The sequence below is a fragment of the Schistocerca serialis genome, chromosome 1, assembly GCF_023864345.2.
Source record: "Schistocerca serialis cubense isolate TAMUIC-IGC-003099 chromosome 1, iqSchSeri2.2, whole genome shotgun sequence".
Lineage (NCBI taxonomy): Eukaryota > Metazoa > Arthropoda > Insecta > Orthoptera > Acrididae > Schistocerca > Schistocerca serialis.
Window position 1 is genome coordinate 88,723,586 of NC_064638.1, and position 19,354 is coordinate 88,742,939.

Consider the following 19,354-nt stretch of genomic DNA (forward strand, 5'->3'; position numbering starts at 1 on the left):
GGTGTACGGCCAGTGTAGGAGATCGCTCCCCACACCATGATGCCGGGTGTTGGCCCTGTGTGCCTCGGTCGTATGCAGTCCTGACTGTGGCGCTCACCTGCACGGCGCCAAACACGCATACGACCATCATTGGCACCAAGGCAGAAGCGACTCTCATCGCTGAAGACGACACGTCTCCATTCGTCCCTCCATTCACGCCTTTCGCGACACCACTGGAGGCGGGCTGCACGATGTTGGGGCGTGAGCGGAAGACGGCCTAACGGTGTGCGGGACCGTAGCCCAGCTTCATGGAGACGGTTGCGAATGGTCCTCGCCGATACCCCAGGAGCAACAGTGTCCCTAATTTGCTGGGAAGTGGCGGTGCGGTCCCCTACGGCACTGCATAGGATCCTACGGTCTTGGCGTGCATCCGTGCGTCGCTGCGGTCCGGTCCCAGGTCGATGGGCACGTGCACCTTCCGCCGACCACTGGCGACAACATCGATGTACTGTGGAGACCTCACGCCCCACGTGTTGAGCAATTCGGCGGTACGTCCACCCGGCCTCCCGCATGCCCACTATACGCCCTCGCTCAAAGTCCGTCAACTGCACATACGGTTCACGTCCACGCTGTCGCGGCATGCTACCAGTGTTAAAGACTGCGATGGAGCTCCGTATGCCACGGCAAACTGGCTGACACTGACGGCGGCGGTGCACAAATGCTGCGCAGCTAGCGCCATTCGACGGCCAACACCGCGGTTCCTGGTGTGTCCGCTGTGCCGTGCGTGTGATCATTGCTTGTACAGCCCTCTCGCAGTGTCCGGAGCAAGTATGGTGGGTCTGACACACCGGTGTCAATGTGTTCTTTTTTCCATTTCCAGGAGTGTATATACACACCGATGTTGACTGGAATACTCTCTTACAAATTCTAAAGCTGGCAGGGGTAAAATACAGGGAGCGAAAGGCTATTTACAACTTGTACAGAAACCAGATGGCAGTTATAAGAGTTGAGGGACATGAAAGGGAAGCAGTGGTTGGGAAGGGAGTAAGACAGGGTTGTAGCCTCTCCCCGATGCTGTTCAATCTCTATATTGAGCAAGCAGTAAAGGAAACAAAAGAAAAATTTGGAGTAGGTATTAAAATCCATGGAGAAGAAATAAAAACTTTGAAGTTCGCCGATGACATTGTAATTCTGTCAGAGACAGCAAAGGACTTGGAAGAGCAGTTGAACGGAATGGATGGTGTCTTGAAGGGAGGATATAAGATGAACATCAACAAAAGCAAAACGAGGATAATGGAATGTAGTCGAGTTAAGTCGGGTGATGCTGAGGGTATTAGATTAGGAAATGAGACACTTAAAGTAGTAAAGGAGTTTTGCTATTTGGGGAGCAAAATAACTGATGATGGACGAAGTAGAGAGGATATAAAATGTAGACTGGCAATGGCAAGGAAAGCGTTTCTGAAGAAGAGAAATTTGTTAACATCGAGTATAGATTTAAGTGTCAGGAAGTCGTTTCTGAAAGTATTTGTATGGAGTGTAGCCATGTATGGAAGTGAAACATGGACGGTAAATAGTTTGGACAAGAAGAGAATAGAAGCTTTCGAAATGTGGTGCTACAGAAGAATGCTGAAGATTAGATGGGTAGATCACATAACTAATGATGAAGTATTGAATAGGATTGGGGAGAAGAGAAGTTTGTGGCACAACTTGACCAGAAGAAGGGATCGGTTGGTAGGACATGTTCTGAGGCATCAAGGGATCACCAATTTAGTTTTGGAGGGCAGCGTGGAGGGTAAAAACCGTAGAGGGAGACCAAGAGATGAATACACTAAGCAGATTCAGAAGGATGTAGGTTGCAGTAGATACTGGGAGATGAAGAGGCTTGCACAGGATAGAGTAGCATGGAGAGCTGCATCAAATCAGTCTCAGGACTGAAGACCACAACAACATATACACACCGGTGGTATACACCGGTGTCAATGTGTTCTTTTTTCCATTTCCAGGAGTGTATATACACTCCTGGAAATTGAAAAAAGAACACATTGACACCGGTGTGTCAGACCCACCATACTTGCTCCGGACACTGCGAGAGGGCTGTACAAGCAATGATCACACGCACGGCACAGCGGACACACCAGGAACCGCGGTGTTGGCCGTCGAATGGCGCTAGCTGCGCAGCATTTGTGCACCGCCGCCGTCAGTGTCAGCCAGTTTGCCGTGGCATACGGAGCTCCATCGCAGTCTTTAACACTGGTAGCATGCCGCGACAGCGTGGACGTGAACCGTATGTGCAGTTGACGGACTTTGAGCGAGGGCGTATAGTGGGCATGCGGGAGGCCGGGTGGACGTACCGCCGAATTGCTCAACACGTGGGGCGTGAGGTCTCCACAGTACATCGATGTTGTCGCCAGTGGTCGGCGGAAGGTGCACGTGCCCGTCGACCTGGGACCGGACCGCAGCGACGCACGGATGCACGCCAAGACCGTAGGATCCTATGCAGTGCCGTAGGGGACCGCACCGCCACTTCCCAGCAAATTAGGGACACTGTTGCTCCTGGGGTATCGGCGAGGACCATTCGCAACCGTCTCCATGAAGCTGGGCTACGGTCCCGCACACCGTTAGGCCGTCTTCCGCTCACGCCCCAACATCGTGCAGCCCGCCTCCAGTGGTGTCGCGAAAGGCGTGAATGGAGGGACGAATGGAGACGTGTCGTCTTCAGCGATGAGAGTCGCTTCTGCCTTGGTGCCAATGATGGTCGTATGCGTGTTTGGCGCCGTGCAGGTGAGCGCCACAGTCAGGACTGCATACGACCGAGGCACACAGGGCCAACACCCGGCATTATGGTGTGGGGAGCGATCTCCTACACTGGCCATACACCACTGGTGATCGTCGAGGGGACACTGAATAGTGCACGGTACATCCAAACCATCATCGAACCCATCGTTCTACCATTCCTAGACCGGCAAGGGAACTTGCTGTTCCAACAGGACAATGCACGTCCGCATGTATTCCGTGCCACCCAACGTGCTCTAGAAGGTGTAAGTCAACTACCCTGGCCAGCAAGATCTCTGGATCTGTCCCCCATTGAGCATGTTTGGGACTGGATAAAGCGTCGTCTCACGCGGTCTGCACGTCCAGCACGAACGCTGGTCCAGCTGAGGCGCCAGGTGGAAATGGCATGGCAAGCCGTTCCACAGGACTACATCCAGCATCTCTACGATCGTCTCCATGGGAGAATAGCAGCCTGCATTGCTGCGAAAGGTGGATATACACTGTACTAGTGCCGACATTGTGCATGCTCTGTTGCCTGTGTCTATGTGCCTGTGGTTCTGTCAGTGTGATCATGTGATGTATCTGACCCCAGGAATGTGTCAATAAAGTTTCCCCTTCCTGGGACAATGAATTCACGGTGTTCTTATATATATATATATATAAAAATAGAGGGAAACATTCCACGTAGGAAATATATATCTAAAAACAAAGATGATTTGACTTACCAAATGAAAGTGCTGGCGGGTCGACAGACACACAAACAACCACAAACATACACACAAAATTCAAGCTTTCGCAACAAACTGTTGCCTCATCAGGAAAGAGGGAAGGAGAGGGAAAGACGAAAGGAAGTGGGTTTTAAGGGAGAGGGTAAGGAGTCATTCCAATCCTGGGAGCGGAAAGACTTACCTTAGGGGGAAAAAAGGACGGGTATACACTCGCACACGCACGCACACACACACACACACACACACACACACACACACACACACGTATCCATAAGCTTTCGCAACAAACTGTTGCCTCATCAGGAAAGAGGGAAGGAGAGGGAAAGACGAAAGGAAGTGGGTTTTAAGGGAGAGGGTAAGGAGTCATTCCAATCCCGGGAGCGGAAAGACTTACCTTAGGGGGAAAAAAGGACAGGTATACACTCGCGCACATGCACCTATCCATCCACACATACAGACACAAGCAGACATATTTAAAGACAAAGAGTTTGGGCAGAGATGTCAGTCGAGGCAGAAGTGTAGAGGCAAAGAAGTTGTTGAAAGACAGGTGAGGTACGAGTGGCGGCAACTTGAAATTAGCGGAGATTGAGGCCTGGTGGATGACGAGAAGAGAGGATATACTGAAGGGCAAGTTCCCATCTCCGGAGTTTGGATAGGTTGGTGTTGGTGGGAAGTATCCAGATAACCCGGACGGTGTAACACTGTGCCAAGATGTGCTGGCTGTGCACCAAGGCATGTTTAGCCACAGGGTGATCCTCATTACCAACAAACACTGTCTGCCTGTGTCCATTCATGCGAATGGACAGTTTGTTGCTGGTCATTCCCACATAGAATGCATCACAGTGTAGGCAGGTTAGTTGGTAAATCACGTGGGTGCTTTCACACGTGGCTCTGCCTTTGATCGTGTACACCTTCCGGGTTACAGGACTGGAGTAGGTGGTGGTGGGAGGGTGCATGGGACAGGTTTTGCATCAGGGGCGGTTACAAGGATAGGAGCCAGAGTGTAGGGAAGGTGGTTTGGGGATTTCATAGGGATGAACTAACAGGTTACGAAGGTTAGGTGGACGGCGGAAAGACACTCTTGGCGGAGTGGGGAGGATTTCATGAAGGATGGATCTCATTTCAGGGCAGGATTTGAGGAAGTCGTATCCCTGCTGGAGAGCCACATTCAGAGTCTGGTCCAGTCCCAGAGAGTATCCTGTCACAAGTGGAGCACTTTTGTGGTTCTTCTGTGGGGGATTCTCGGTTTGAGGGGACGAGGAAGTGGCTCTGGTTATTTGCTTCTGTACCAGGTCAGGAGGGTAGTTGCGGGATGCGAAAGCTGTTTTCAGGTTGTTGGTGTAATGATTCAGGGATTCCGGACTGGAGCAGATTCGTTTGCCACGAAGACCTAGGCTGTAGGGAAGGGACCGTTTGATGTGGAATGGGTGGCAGCTGTCATAATGGAGGTACTGTTGCTTGTTGGTGGGTTTGATGTGGACGGACGTGTGAAGTTGGCCATTGGACAGGTGGAGGTCAACGTCAAGGAAAGTGGCATGGGATTTGGAGTAGGACCAGGTGAATCTGATGGAACCAAAGGAGTTGAGGTTGGAGAGGAAATTCTGGAGTTCTTCTTCACTGTGAGTCCAGATCATGAAGATGTCATCAATAAATCTGTACCAAACTTTAGGTTGGCAGACTTGGGTAACCAAGAAGGCTTCCTCTAAGCGACCCATGAATAGGTTGGCATACGAGGGGGCCATCCTGGTACCCATGGCTGTTCCCTTTAATTGTTGGTATGTCTGGCCTTCAAAAGTGAAGAAGTTGTGGGTCAGGATGAAGCTGGCTAAGGTAATGAGGAAAGAGGTTTTAGGTAGGGTGGCAGGTGATCGGCGTGAAAGGAAGTGCTCCATCGCAGCGAGGCCCTGGACGTGCGGGATATTTGTGTATAAGGACGTGGCATCAATGGTTACAAGGATGGTTTCCGGGGGTAACAGATTGGGTAAGGATTCCAGGCGTTCAAGGAAGTGGTTGGTGTCTTTGATGAAGGATGGGAGACTGCATGTAATATATATATATATATATATATATATATATAGACACACACACACACACACGAGGGCGGTTCAGAAAGTAACCTCCGATTGGTCACAGTGCGGGTTATGGGGGGAGTAGCGATGCCATCTGTGCGTTCACGCACTCAACAGGTCAGTCGGCATCAAGCCGTGGTCGAGTGAACGTCGTACCTGCGCTAGTTTAGTTTTTATGGCAGTTTGAAATGTGTGCTGCAATAGAAAACCCCGCCAAATGTGAAGTGCGTGCTGTCATAAGGTTTTTTACAGCCAAAGGATATTCTGCAGCAGCTATTCATCGTGAGCTTTGTGCCGTGTACGGACCAAGAGTTATGAGTGAAGGAGTTGTCCGTGAATGGGTACGTTTATTTAAAAGTGGACGAGAAAACGTTCATGATGAAGAGAGGAGTGGTAGACCATCATTGGTGACTGACGAACTCGTTCAGACAGTTGATGCAAAAGTTCGTGAAAATCGACGTTTCTCAATGTCGGAGTTGTCTACTGGTTTTCCACAGATTTCTAAGACTCTCTTGTACGAGATAGTGACAGCAAGATTGGGTTACCGTAAGTTCTGTGCACGATGGGTGCCCAAAATTCTTACCGACCACCACAAAACTCAAAGAATGGCCTCTGCATTAGACTTTGTGTCACGTTATGAGGACGAAGGAGAACCATTGTTAAACAGAATCGTGACCGGTGACGAAACCTGGATTAAGTACGTGAACCCTGAGACAAAAGAACAATCAAAGATGTGGGCACATTCAAATTCACCTACCAAACCAAGAAAAGCCTCGCAAGATTTTTCTGCCAGAAAACTGATGGCAACGGTGTTGTTGGTTGAATTCATGGAACGTGGTACGACCATTAATCAAGACGTGTACTGTGAAACAATAAAAAAGTTACGATGGGCTATACAGAACAAACGCCGTGGTATGCTGACTTCCGGTATCGTTTTTTTGCACGATAACGCCCGTCCTCACTCTGCTCGCAGAACAACGGCCCTTCTTGAGTCCTTCAAGTGGGACATTATCAACCATCCACCTTACAGCCCAGACCGGGCGCCAAGTGATTATCACCTCTTCATGCATTTGAAGAAATTGCTCGGGTCACAGCGGTTTGATGACGACGAAGAGCTCAAAGATGCGGTCACAGGCTGGCTCCAGGCACAAGCGGGTGATTTTTATGCAGAAGGAATTTCAAAGCTTGTGAAGAGATACGATAAGTGCCTCAATCGCTATGGAGACTATGCAGAAAAATAGTGCAAAGATGTAGTTGTAAGATGTATATATTAAAATATTTTTATTTAACTTGGTGTACTTTTTTAAATCAACTGGAGGTTACTTTCTGAACGGCCCTCGTATATATTAATGGGCTCTTTAACTTCCATTAACTTTCTTTGAGTCCATTAATTGTTAATTAGGTACCCACTATTTATGGCAAAAATGATGCTATGCTGCCAGCAGGAATCATCTTTTGACAAGTTCAAGTCATGTGGGTGTGGGTTACACCGGGATGTGCACAACTGAGGTAAGCAACTGAGTGCAAGTGAGAATAACTAGCTGTTATCTGGTTATTGTTGTTTGTTTACCGAGTTCCTGTTAAGTACTACTTTTTGATAGCGGATTTACTGTGGAAACTAAATCATGGAATCGGATTCAAGCTTACAACTGAAGAAAATCTGTGGCTGCACCTAAGTGATTATGTTAATTTTGTATTCAAATCAAGAGAACAAATACTTTTCAATTGTAAACTGAGTTTGCCTAAAAATGAGCACTTAGGGCTTACACTTTGAGCTTTAATAATTTGAAACAAAACTTAAGAAGAGCACATGAATCACAGTACGCACAGTTCAAAGAAACTGTGAAAGCAAGGTCCAGTTGAGGAAACCCAAAAAGAAAAATTGATCTTGGGCATTCAGATATCAACAGTGGAGCCAGTAGCAGTAAAAAGAATACGTAAAGCTCACTATTATGAGTTAATGATTAACTTTACCTTCCGATAAATCTCCTGTAAAGTAACGCTTTAACATTTATCGAAGTTAACTTTTTGAGTTAACACTGGCCAGCTATGGATACTTTAGTCTTGGCATGTAGTCTACTGAGATTGAACAAACCACCACCTGTGCTATATTCTATTTCTATGCCCTCTGGCAGTTCCGCATTGACAAGATGAAGTGTAGTTCCCACAAATATCGAGAAGGAAGTGAGAGGTACCACACGACCTCACTTCACTCCCACTGTGTTTTCGAAATTCTCTTCGGGGCATTTTCACAAGAACCATGCCATTCCTGTCATCATGCAGCAATCTAACAAATGTACTTTACAGAACAGCGTATTTTAGCTAATATATTCCACAAGACATCTTTTTTGACTGAGTCGAAGGCCTAGGCAAGATCTATGAATCCACATACAGATGATGATGTCATTATTTGCAAAGGTCCTGCATTTGTCTGGCACAGAAGATCACATCTGTGGTGGTCAAAATCCACCCTGTTTTTCAGGCAACTAGTCTTCAATCGAGATGTATCAGGTGGTTGGACAGAATCTGAGCAAGCATTTTTCCAGCAGCATATAAAAGGGATATTCCACAGCAGTAACCACAGTTGGTTCAGTCGTCTTTCTGGTAACAATCAGTGATTCTCTGATGTCGAGAGGAATGGTTTCAGTGCTTCATATTTTGACAATGAACATTAGTAAATGTTCAGTGAGGATTCGTCCACCTTCGTTGAAAAAATTCTGCAAGGATTCCATCTTATCCAATGGCTTTGTTGTTTTTCAGCTGCTTAATAGCTTTTTAAACTTCTTGTGGAGAAAGAACTTCACCAAGATGAAGTTTTGTAGGTGGTTTTTTTTTTTTTTTTTTTTTTTTTCCTTTTTTGAATTGTGGAAAGTGTTGTTTCATTGATCTCTGGGTCTTTATCAAGAGTTCATGGAAGTGGTCCTTACATCATGTTGTAATGGCATTACTGGCCTTCAGTAGAGTGGAACCATTCCTAACTCAATTGGGTTTAGACCTTGAGTTACTGGATCATACACAGTTTCCACCATGCTGAAGAAAGTTTGATTGTTATTAGTTTCTGCTAGATGTTGCATTTCTTGAGATATCATGTCCACCATTTGTTTTTCAGAGCAAGAGTTTTCCTTTGAACTTCTGCCTTTGCTTCTTGATATTCTCTTTTCTTGATAATTGACTTAAGATCACTCTTCCAAGTGTGGTATACCTTTCTCTTTTTATGTAGTAGTGCCTGAATTTCTTGGTCATTTTCATCAAACCAGTTTTGGTGTTTGGTTTTGCAGTATCCAACTGGTTCTTCATCAGCCAATGTCATTTCAGCCCTTCAGTGCCACTCAATGTTCTTCAGTGCTTTCAGGATATTTATCTGGTAGCCTTTCATCCAAGAGTTGCTGGAATTTTTCTTTACTGCTACTATCCTTCAGATGGATTGTGCTGTATGTAAGAGGCAAACAAGTGCAACCTGAATGATTGGGCAGGCACTGAAGGTGGAGATTATAATGCTGCAGCATGAGTATTTCACTTCATACCATTACAGGGACATGCTGAAGGATAAATTAGTTGTGCCTGCAATCCAGGCTTGAAATAAAAAGTAATCTTACATTTCTGCGGAATTAAAATTTACTTTCGTAGCTGTGATCTCTCATTAAAATAAGACCTTTTCGTAACAATTAGGGCAAATGAGCTTTACAAATAACTACAGATCATTAAATAATATAGTTGATTTAGTCTACAGATGCAGTTTAGAGTAGCTGCATCTTTGTGCTATGGTATATTGAATCATTTCACAACTTTGAAGTTTCTTCCCTTAAACACTATGCATAGAAAGCAATAATTAAATGAATAATTCTTTATGCTGTCTAAATAAGTATTCCAATCAATGACTAGCTGTTTCTTATTCTTTGTGAGTATATTCTTGAAGAATATGCAACTGTTAATCCACTCAACAACTATTTTGTGCAGTTTTATCATCTACTTTAATTTTCTCTTACATAAAATCTTTGCCGTCATCTGTAGCCTAGAGCAATGAAACATCTCAGAATAAGTCAAACTTTAATTTTTCTTGTACCGAAAAGAACATGGCAAAATTGCCAGGATATAACAACTATAATGATAGAAAAGAAAATACTTGTTTGTAGTCATTCTTTCACAACTGGTGAATTCTGCAAACACTGATTTTCACACAGATTTCTGCTCAGAGTCAGATTTGGAACAAAGGAGAAAATTCAGACTATATGCAGTGTCATTGATTACATAATGTAGCATTAGCATGGTAAGCAAGATTTTCATTGTTTGCGTGTTGGGTCATGGCCACCTATATTATAGGTTCGTCATGTTTGAAAGGTGGGGAAGTATGCTGAGTCATTGCCTTAATCATAATCACTATTAGACAATAGTGACTCTAGTAGCAACCTTCCTTCAGCTCATTGTGTTGTATTACAACAGCTTTAATTTCATTTCACAAATATTGCGTTTCAAGTTTTAGTTACCACTATTTTATAATGATTGTCAATAACAAGTCTCACATTAGAACACGAATATCTTTTTCATGCGGTTTCACAAGAGACTTTTGCCTCCACATTTTATTTACACCACTGAACATGATTGGAATGAAGAGAGAAACCAGTGTGACCGTTTGTGTGTGTCAGCACTCAGCCACTGCCTTTTTGATTGTCTTGAAGGCAGTGGCTTAGTACTAACACTCACAAATACTTGTTTATTTGTATAAATGACTGTGAAATTAAATTAAAGCTGTTGTAACACAACACAATGAGCAGAATGAATGTGGCTACTAGAGTCTGTCAGATCGTTTAAGCTGCCGCAACTGAAAACAGAAGACAGTTACAAATCATGCCAACATGTTATGAAAAGAACTAGGCAAAAAGTCTTCATGTTTCTAAAAAATAAAAATGGTTACTGCATATTTAATTAAAAATTCTGAAAAAACATGTGCCATTAGATTAAACTTCACTAACAGTAGCTGCTAAAAATTATATTCTACTTTTTCCATAGAGTGACCACTCATTTGAATGTAACAAGGGAGTTGTTATACTAACAAAGATCCCGAAAAATAGTACAGTACCGGTAACAATATACAAACACCTATGTAAAATTCACGTTCTGCAGTAACTATACCCGGGCCTCTGAAACATTGCACTTGACGTTTGCGTATGAAGTTGGTAGCGTAACAGTGTAACAAGTGAAGAACGAGAGGCGCTAGGCGTTCAGCATGGGGTGACAGCCAATCACAGCGCAGTGAGCACTGCTGTTACTCACGTGCTTTGACATCAAAGTTCCTGCGTTGCCGGCTTTGTTTAGTGAATGTGTAAACAACGTGAATTGTATGTTGTTTACCGCATGTTTTCGTAGCAATGTGTTCTATATCGTTGTGACTTTTGTTACGTTGTGAGTTTATATACTTGGAAAATGCCACCGAAAAGACTTTGTTCACCTAGTGACAATCCTTAGTGTCGAGGGGTGCCGTTAACCAGCCAGGCACTGGAGTTACTACACAGAACTCTATAGAGTTTTACGACCAGGAGAAAAACTACGTAAGCATTCATGGACAGCCATCAATTCCTGCCGATAAAGTGGTGGAACGTACGTCGAAAACTCTTGGAATTAGTGCAAGAACTGTAGTAAGTAAGAGAGTATTACTACAAAGCTTGGAAGATACTGAAGTGAGCCATAATTATTCTGAGCTGTCTGGATCAAATAATACATTTTTAACGACCCCGGGAAAGAAGAAAAAGCAGCCTAGTCCTATCACAGATTTAGATTCTTTCCAGACTGATGCAATTCGCAGGCATGTTTATGCTTACTACAGCAGAAAAGAGTATCCAATTGTAGCTAAGTTTTTAGTCTCTTTAAAAGAAAGTGAACTCTTCACAGGTGGTAAAACATCACTAAAAATTGTGCTAAAAATATGGGTTTCCGTTACAAAATACTAGACGGACGCAAATTACTGTTAGAAAGGGCACATACTGTTACCGCTCGAAGCATTTTCTTGCACAAAATTGTGGACGGAGACATTCATTCCATAATTTGGCTAGGCAAAACGTGGGTTAATGCTGGGGAAGCTGTCAGTAAATGCTGGACGGATAACACACCCAGCAGTAGCGGCCGTCAGCTGATGGGAAGAGGAGCAAGATTAATTGTGGTCCATGCAGGCTCCTCCAGTGGTTTTATCCCTGACGCGCTTTTAGTTTTTAGATAAAAAAAAAGACTGGTGATTACCATGAAGATATGGATCACACACGATTTGTTGAGTGCTTCAGGAACCTTTTAAAACAATTTCCTGTACCTACAACCATTGTAATGGACAATGCTCCATATCATTCGGTGATACTGAACAAAGCCCCAACCACAAATTATCAGAAAGAAATTATGGTGCAGTGGTTACAGGCTCGAAATGGATATGAGCATGACAAAGGTTCTATTATATTCTCTTGTTAAAGAAAATAAGCCTACGACACCTGCATATGTAGTAGATGAAATTGCCAAGGAGCAGGGTCATAGTGTAATAAGGCCGCCACCATATCACTGCCATTTCAACCCCACTGAGTCAGTATGGAGTGATGTAAAAATGTATGTAAGGAACAACAACAAGTCCTTTACAATAACAGATGTGGAAAAGCTGTTGTGTGAAGCTCTTGTGACTGTGGATGCAGCCTCATGGAGGAAAAAAGTTGAGTACGTTGAGAAGCTTATACAAGCAGCACAGACAACAGAAGGCATTATCAGTGGTCATGAACAGTTAATGATATGTCTTGCTCATGACGACGATGAAGATGGTTTTGGCGATGAATCGGACAACAATGGCGAGCTGGATGGAACTGCGCCATTATTGCTGTAAATTGGTGAGTGAAAAATTACTAATATTGGTTATTTATTGCAATCTCGGTTATTATTTATTTTGTAAACTATGTACAGTATTGATTTTAAAGTACCAGTCATCAGATGCTTGTTTTCTGTATTTCTTTGCTCCGTTATCGAAAGGGTGTGCATTGTTATGCTTTTACGTGCATTATTATATGGTTGTTTACTTCCTGTCATTGTAGTATCACTAAAAATGAGTTTTTATGTACTCTGTAATTGCTCAATCACTTGCATTTACGAGACGGGATGGAAAACTGTATCGTCTGCTGTGTGTATAGAGGCTGCTGTTGCAACATCGCTATTACAGTATAGCCAACTTGACAAAAAGTGAACTTTCAAGTGCAATGTTTCGCCAGCGTAGGTATAGAATAAGTGCCTATGAGTGAAACGATTAGAAAATATAGGAAATGTATCTATGTGGAAGATGATTCTGCAAAATATAGATTCACATGATGGATTGTGAATTCAATTAGCGAAGGACATCCCTGAACACGATTGTCAGAAATCATGCCAATATCAAAGCCAATGTGAGGCAGCCTGGTTCTATGGAAAAAAGCATAACAACATTCAGCCATCAGGATATGATCGTTTAGATAAACTCATTGCAGAGTAGTTTGTTTGCACAAGAGTGTCGGGAATTCCACTTAATGGCAACATACTGGGAGAGAAAGCTCTTTGGTTGCTGCACAAATGAGGATCCTCAACTTCACAACATCGAATGGCTGGATCAATCAATTTAAAACTTGTCATTACATTGTTTACAACCAACTATGTGGTGAAAGTGTAAGTGTTAATAGTGGAACTGTGGACCAACGGGAAAAAAAAGCTGTAAAATATCTTAAAGATTATTATCCAAAAAATATTTTTAATGCTTATGAAACTGGTCTTTTTTTTTTTTTAATAGCATTTTACCAAGTAACACCCTATGTTTTAACAGTGAGAAATGCCGTGGTAGGGAACTGAGTAAGCAGAAGATAAGTGTCATTCCAACAGCACTGCATGGGTGACAAGTTCTATCTCCACTTCTATCATGCATCCACTGAATGCTAAAATGGGGGCAAAAAATAGGAAAATAATGCTGCTACCTGACAGATGTTCGTCACACACTGAAAATCTGCAGCTCAAAAATATTAAGTTAGTGTTCCTACCTCCTAATTACACGAGTGAGCTTTAACTGTTAAGATCTGGATATCATCCATTCACTGAAATGGAAATATAGAAAAATGCTTGTCCATAAGTCTGTATTTATACATGATAGTGTCATGGATTTGAAATCTATGACTATGTCATTATGTAGCCAAAGCATGCATGGATGTAACTCTTTTAACTGTTTCATGAAAGCAGGATTTTTCACAGAAAACAAACAGGAACCACTAGGAGAAGATTCTTCAGATTTTTCTGTAATAGGCATACTGTCTACATTTCAAGAGTATGTAGGTATTGATGCTTCAGTCATTCCTTCAGAGGTGCCAACAATTGATAGCATTATTGCCAAACATTTTGAAGCAGGGAAGAGAGAGGTAAATGGTGAAGAGGATGATGATGATGATGATGATGATGATGATGATGACCAAGAACCAGTTGTTCCAAGCAGTAGAGAAGCTAAGAAAGCTATTAACATTTTGAGGCAGTACACTGGTAATGCATCAGGCGATGGTAATGCGTTTGATGCTTTGTATACTGTGGAGGGACAAGTATAGATAACTACTGTGAGAAAGAAACAAAAACAATTTATTATTTCAGATTTTTAATAGGTAAATTTTAAACTGTTTTAATTTCATATTTTGAAAAATATAAAGAGAATGACTGTGAGAATAGTTCATTCATTTTCATTTGTTGTTTTTCCTATCCTTTCCTGTATTTTACACTTTGTTGCATTTTATACTTTTTTGGATCAGTACACTTAAAAGTGTAAAAAGAGGGTTTTACTGTATGTATGTATGTATGTGTGTGTGTGTGTGTGAGACACCTTCTCCTAAAACACTAGACCAATTTCAACCAAATAAGGTACACATATCCCTTACTGTCAGGCAACAATTGCTGTCGCACTAAGAACAACCTACCTATCATACATAGTTCAGGAGATATGACACCATAAACAATGAGATGCATGAAAAACTGCTGCATTGTGCATAATGTCTAAATTTATCACTTCTTTGCTACTAACTCTATCTGCAATACATTTTGCAGACAGTGTCCACATATTTCTCTGAATGTGCCTACAAAATTATGTCATTGTATGACACATAGGTCAGGAGATATGACACCATAAATACCGAGATGCATGAAAAATGGTGCATCATGCATGAAGTTTTAATACATGTATTCTTTACTACTGAGACACTCCTACAGTTGAGTCAACTTAAGGAAATCTCTGACACCTGACAGCACTTTTGATAGATTTCAGCTGTGAAACACAAATGGCTGTGGCCGAAAGCAACAACTGTCTATAAAGCTATGAAGAAGTGTTGTCTCTGAGATGTTTACAAAATCACATTGTGGATATGCAAACCAGCTGCACCCAGTGTACAGAAACTGTACACTTCTAATACGAAATTTGCGAAATGAACACCTGGGCAATTGCGGGTTTGCCTATTAATAACAATATAAAAGCCCACCCAGGTAAATTAAATAATTGCTATAAATTTCAATACTAAATGTACCATTCACTATGTCGCCAGGCTGCTAGTTTTGCTTGTGGGCATCCATAGAAATTTATCGAGGTAGCATTGAAGACTTTAAAAGTGTAATTTTTTTAATAAAAATGAGCTAGCCAGTTAGTTTTGAGATGCGCCACGCCATAACAACTGAATTTCATAGGTTATACTAAAAATGTATTGCATCCCATAGAATTTATGGTTATCCATGGCTATATGAGAATTTTACAATGAATGAAAATTCGGTACTTCAAATTCATCCCCCTGCCCCCTTGTGTACAACTAGTGTTGCAGTTCTTTCTTGACTGGAAGCTACCTTGTGCCTAATTAAGAATTGCAAAAAAAATTTCATAAGTTCTGGGAACAAACTATGTTTTTGACTGACCTTTTTTTTCTAGTTATATGTAAAATTACTTTTAAGAGTCCGTGATACATACATCTGAAACTGAGGCAAGTGGTGTGCAGGCAACAAAAGAGCGAGGTCCAAAAGCTTAGCAGCACTCAGCTGCAGTTGGCGCCAATGTGGATGACCATGAGCGTGTAGGCCGTTGTTACTGTTTACAACCCAAGATGAGTCAAGGGCAGACAGCAGACGGATGTGTGAGCTGTAATCAGAAGACAAATGCACTGTAACATTACCAGTAAGACCACTGGGAGGAAGTTATTAAGAAATCTAAATTACATTTCCTCTTTTAGTGGTATGTAGGTGAGAGTATGAGACTGAAACAGTAGTTAAAAAGTCACACGAGGGTTGTAAGGGCTTAAATACCACTTTATAATATTTGACAATTTGTTTCTGGACTTTTGACTCTCATGGGGAATGGAAAATATTTGGTGCAGATAAATAACAAGTACTTACAAGCCAACGAACTTGAATTGTTCTAACAGACACAGAAGAAAATAAATAAATAGAAACACAGATGAATCTCAAATTTTCAAAGTTCTTAAATAGTGGTTTGTAAAAATACAGGAAGATAAGAAATATGAAGATAAGATTACATGTGGTGGATGGAAGGATTATTCAGTTTTACATTCTAAGCAGAATTGCAAAAAAACAGTTTTAATTGTACCGTACATCAAATCAATAGTAAATCAACACAAAATAGCACATTATGTAGTCACCAAGTATAATGGCAACACACGTTTATTATTTCATGTTCAACTTTCAAATTCATTGTGTGGACTGATGTCCTAAATCACATGACAGACATTGGAATATACAATAATCCATCAGTTAAAGAAAAATCATGCACACAATAGTATATCTTGAGAAAGAAAAAGAACTGCAAATAAATAAAAATTGTGTGTTCCCTAATTTCAATAAGTACTACACTTGATGCTTCCTACGACAACTATTTTTTTCTTCTCTTTTGAAATTATATTTAGAAGTATGTTACTGCCCTACAGGTAAGCACAGAGTACCACCAACCCCAAATACACACAATATTAGAGATAACGACAATCCATACATACCATGCAGCTGCATTATAAGACATTAAGCACAAACATGCATAACCAAGATACAAATAAGCACCAAGCTATTAAAACTGAAGCTATTTACTGTGATGTTGGCTGGTGTCTTTTCATGTATGTAACTGTGCTCTTGTTTCTTTTTGGCACAACATTTGTCAATGAGAGTCTGACAATAATAAGGCACATCACTGAAATATTGTGTCAAACAAGCACTGACTTCTTGCTGCATGCACAACAAGGCATCAGACAACAATGTGCTTTATTCAAATGGTAAAATACACATGCAAGAAAAACTACAAAGTACACCTATAGCAATACTGTGTAATAACTGCTAAATTTCTGTCAATAAAGGGGCTTAAAATACAAATATCAATACAATGATTCGAAATTTATTCACAAGTAATGGATACAAGCCAGGTATTATAAGGGAATATATCATCCTGAGACTAATTTATTTTTGTAATCCAATTCAAGGAAACATTAAGAAACAAATGAAATTGTGAATGGAGGAAGAGGAGGAGGGGAGGGGGGGGGGGGGGGGGGAAGATCAGGGATTACTGTCCCATTGACGATGAAGTCATTAGAGATCGAGCACAAGTTTGGATTAGGAAAGGATGGAGAAGGAAACTAGCACATCCAGAGGGCACTGCTGTATTGAAGAACACCCATATATGCCTTGAAACACCTAATGTTAGCTCAAATTGGAAGTGTGGACTCACATATTGTTATGTGCAAAGAAAAATAGGATTGTTTCGTCTGCCAGTGATGAAAACATGCAATGGACTTCCTATTTCGCCAGTAACTTAACACAGAATATCTGTCTTCTGCCAACATTAAGGTACTTCAACTACTACTGAACTTAAAAATAAAGAGACCCTATGTGAATGACCAACACATGAGAAGTGCAGTATTAAGAACTGTGATGTCAGAGTGTGTATGTGGGATAGAGCATGATTGGTTTATGAATATATGCTGCAAAAAATAGTACTAATTGCATAATGTGGGAGATGCATATATCATTATCAAATATACACAAAATATGGAACATTTTCGAAAAGTATGAGCTTTTTGCTTGTACTTAAATGCTGGCAGCTCAGAAAAGGCAGCACCATCAATTGATTGTTTACAGAGCCACAGGAGTCACTGTTGTAATTCAGCATTATTGATTGTGGCTGAAACCTGACAATGCTGGTATACAAAATTGTTGCTCTTGTCAACTGTGAAGTTAGTGCCATTATTTGACTTTTGTGTGACGAAGACTCTGCTACTGCTGAAATTCTTTGGTAATTGAGCTTTTAGCTAATGTGTAGTGAGTGAAGGAAAGGTTAGACAATGGAGCTCAGGCTTTAAAAGGATAACACAAATATGCATGATGAAGTAATCAATCAGACCAATGAAATCATGTAATAAGACAACCAATGATTTGATCAACAATCAACGAATTGTGTTCTGCGTGAAGAATTTCCTTTATTGGATGCACTACTAATTTCATGATTTTCACTGAAAAGCTTGGAAATGATAAATTTTGTGCAAACAGACTACTGATAATGCTTCCTAATACAAAGGTTAAAAGCTATCAAGCAGATGAGCATTTTTGAAATGCTATCAAAAAGATGGAAATGATTGTTTCCTCATATTGTTAAATGGATATCATATACCAACATGGAGTCAACAGTTAATGGGTGGTGCCACTCAACCTCTTCCATACTGACAAAAATTCAATAAAGGAAAAGACAAGATTGCTACTTACCGTAAAGTAAACATGTTACGTTGCAGACAGGCATAATTAAAAAACACTAACATATAGCCTTCGGCCGCAGCCTATGTCAGTAAAGACACACACAAAACACACACACACACACACACACACACACACACACACACACACACAAGCACCCTCACATGCACACAACCACCAACCCCAGCATCTCGGGCTGCGATGGCATGCAAGCGGTAATCTGAAGGGGGCGGAGAAGGGGAAGGGATAGTAGTGTACAGGTGGGGACAGAGACAAACACTGTCTGGTGGAGTGTGCAGGGACTAGACTGCCAGCAGATGCAGCATCAGGATGTTGTGGGGCACCTCCCTGCCCCACAACCTCCAGATGCTGCGCCTGTTGACAGTCTAGTCCCCGCACACTCCACCAGACAGTGTTCATCAGTCTCCCCACCTGTACACCACTATCCCTTCTCCTTCCCCCTCCCCCTCCCCACCCCCTCCAGATTGCTGCTTGCACGCCACATGATGTTGCATCCGGGCCCAAGATGCTGGGGTTGGTGGTTGTGTGCGTGAGAGGGTGCTTGCTTTTGTGTGTGTGTGTGTGTGTGTGTGTGTGTGTGTGTGTGTGTGTGTGTGTGTGTCCTCTCTCTTTACTGATGAAGACTGTGGCCAAAAGCTGTATGTGAATGTCTTTTAATCACGCCTGTCTGCAACCTGATGTGTCTTCTTTACGGTAAGTAGCAATCTATCTTTTCCTAAATTGTTGATATTCCTACCTCGAGTTTCCATTGTTTGAAAAATTCAATAAATCTCTTTACTCTAGATAAAATTTACTGCTACCTTCTTCTGCTCAATTTCATGGAATGTGGGTTGACTATTAGAAATTCCAACTGATAAAAAAAAATTCTAACATACTTCATTAGCGCTGAAAACCATTTGTTAGCTATACGCCAAGTAGCAGTATTCATTGCAAGCTACTTGACAAATAATAATGTACTATAAACAGGACTGTATTTACAGACGCAAATAACTATTTTTTTAATACCACTGCAATCAAGTAAATAGTAAGCTACCAATAGGAGAC

The 19,354-nt window shown here is 41.9% G+C and overlaps 1 protein-coding gene across 1 annotated transcript in view; it reads right to left on the reverse strand.

Annotated features, from left to right (window-relative positions):
• LOC126462349 (protein dopey-1 homolog) overlaps window positions 1–19,354 on the reverse strand; it is a 345,125-nt gene that overhangs the window by 19,867 nt on the left and 305,904 nt on the right. Inside the window, exon 30 of the mRNA XM_050096065.1 lies at window positions 15,516–15,683. Within this exon, the coding sequence (XP_049952022.1) occupies window positions 15,516–15,683 (168 nt within the window). The remainder of the gene's footprint in view (window positions 1–15,515; window positions 15,684–19,354) is intronic.